The sequence below is a fragment of the Cyprinodon variegatus genome, unplaced genomic scaffold (genome assembly GCF_000732505.1).
Source record: "Cyprinodon variegatus isolate N-32 unplaced genomic scaffold, C_variegatus-1.0 Scaffold1000, whole genome shotgun sequence".
Lineage (NCBI taxonomy): Eukaryota > Metazoa > Chordata > Actinopteri > Cyprinodontiformes > Cyprinodontidae > Cyprinodon > Cyprinodon variegatus.
In genome coordinates this window covers 247,577-249,901 of record NW_015151453.1, presented here as the reverse complement: position 1 = coordinate 249,901, position 2,325 = coordinate 247,577, and the positions used below count along the sequence as shown (strand labels likewise).

Here is a 2,325-nt window from a genome sequence, read left to right as displayed (position 1 = left end):
ATTCATTAAAGTGGTTGAAGGTGAAAAAAAGGCTGGAGATTCTCCATTCATTTCTATGGGGGCTAAAATCATCTTAATATAAAAAAAATATATAAATATTTTAAAAAAGCATGTAAATCCCCATAACTAGCCGGTCATCATCGGACCAAACTCCGTTTTCTTCTTGCGAACCTTCCGCCACAACAATCCCGCCCCCTTGATAATCGACCAATCACATTCACTTTATTCACTCCTGTAAAGTCGGGCACACAGATTTTAAGACAGGATTTTTAAAAAATATACATTTTCCCAATTTTGGGACAATATGGTCTGATAAAGAGAACATTTATATAGATGTTTGAGCCAGAATGATTTGACATTTAAATATTGTACGTCTTTAATGTGTGGGACTTGTTTAGATGAGAAAAGAAAAACAAAACCAATCACTGACGTAGGCTAGCTTCCGTCGTACCTGTGGACATGAACAGTAGCGTGAACATCAGAGGTCCTCAGTCCAGCCGGACGGTCGTCGGTTTTCCAGCTCTCTCCGAAGTCGTTCAGGTTCTTCACCACTGTCCCATCGGGCTTCATGTACTCGTTCTTGGAGATGCCGTCGTAGTTCCCGCACAGTCCCCTGACAGAGTTCCTATAGGTGCTGGGGAGTATAATATCTGGAGGAACCAAGAGGAAAACGGAAGCCGTGAAGCAGAAGACGTTTAGAAACCAGCTGGAAGGAGGCCTTGGTTTGGAGATACTTTACCTCCGCGGTTTTTGCCGTCGAAGCGGACGGTAAGGCCAAAGTCTGTGGAGAGCTGGACCTGCTTGGAGTTCATGGTGATGGTTAAACCGCCGACCGGACTAAGAGGAGGCGTGAGGCGCTCCCCGTTCACCTGAAGGGGAATTCAATTCAAAGATAATCTGTTTTCTGTAGATTAAAACACCCCAAATATTGCTGCAGTTAGTTCCAACACTGACCAGGACTACTTTCTTCTGCTGGAAACGAACGTTGACGCCGTAGACGTCCACATACATCTCGTCCAGGAATGACACTTTCTTGTTGTTGCCTCGCCTGAGGTTCTTCCCCCTCACCAACAGGGGGGTCTGGGAGCCCTGCAGATTGTGGCCCTGCGTCAGGACGTAGGTGTACGGACCCTGGAAGTGATGGGCGAAGCCGTCGAACGTTCTGTGGTGAGGGTCTCCGGAGATGGTGCACCTGTCGAACTCTGGGAAGCGTGCAAAGGTTGGCGGTTAGACAGGGCTTTGATCTGTGCGATGCGTTCGGGTGTCGTGGGACTCACTGGCAGGTTGGCAGTAGCGGTCTCCGTACTTGTCCAGGGAACACACTGAGTTGGAGTTGCAGCTGTGGTCCTTGCAGATGATGTTTCCACCGCTGTTACATGTGCAGGTCTTCTCACAATTATCCGTCAGCCACGTGTCTTCCACCTGCACACCAGGAAACACGGATTTAATCACAACGTCTCGCACATCCAGGCTCCACAGAACGATCAATCTTTTATCTCTTACTTTCTCAACGATACATTAATATTCAAACAAAGCAGTTTAAGCTCTTAAGATAATCTCTTCTGTTCTTTTTAGCAACAAAGAAATGGTTGAGTCTGTTCTTTAGTAAAAGTCTCAGGATGTTTGTTAAACTATTTAAAATGTTAATAACTAAAAGCAAAACTATAACTATTAAAGGGGAAAATAATGCGTGAAACTTTAAATGACAAGAAAGTGCCGCCATTTTTAGAATCCAGACCACAAATGAATCAGTTATTTGGTAAAATATTTACATTTCTTTGGTTCTTTTATTTCAGAATTTAAGACAAATCAAAGTTTAAATTAATTCTCTAATTCCAAGCATCTTTATTTAACTGCTGTTTGTAGAAATGTTTTAAAAATATTCCTGTTTTCTTTTTCTTTATCCACACCCCATGCTCAGGGGCATTCATGTTAAAACGAAAGAAATATAAAAAAAATAAAAGTTTTACAGGTCAAAAACATTTTTTTATCTTTAATTTTTTTAGATTCAAATCAGTATGAATTTTGTATGTTTTTAAAACAGGCTTAATGGCTCCAAGTTAGCTCCATATTATTGCTACATATTTTTCTTTGGAGCCAAACACAAACTTATTTATTTTTATTTTATTTTTTTTTTAGATTAAAATCTTAATTTAGTTTCAAAAGTATTTTTTTTTTCAGTAAAAAAACAAACTGTTTTTTAATACAGACTTTTGGCTCCAAGTTAGCTCCATATTAATGCAAAATATTGTCCTTGGGAGCCAAACACAAACTTAATTTTCTTTTATTATTTTTAGATTCAAATCTGTATTTGAATTTCAAAAG

General features: G+C 40.0%; 1 protein-coding gene across 1 annotated transcript in view; it reads right to left on the bottom strand.

Annotated features, from left to right (window-relative positions):
• LOC107100680 (zonadhesin-like) overlaps nt 1–2,325 on the bottom strand; it is a 50,719-nt gene that overhangs the window by 5,089 nt on the left and 43,305 nt on the right. Inside the window, exons 53-56 of the mRNA XM_015399255.1 lie at nt 1,278–1,422; nt 955–1,202; nt 740–869; nt 452–650 (exon numbers count right to left, since the gene is read on the bottom strand). Of these exons, the coding sequence (XP_015254741.1) occupies nt 452–650; nt 740–869; nt 955–1,202; nt 1,278–1,422 (722 nt within the window). The remainder of the gene's footprint in view (nt 1–451; nt 651–739; nt 870–954; nt 1,203–1,277; nt 1,423–2,325) is intronic.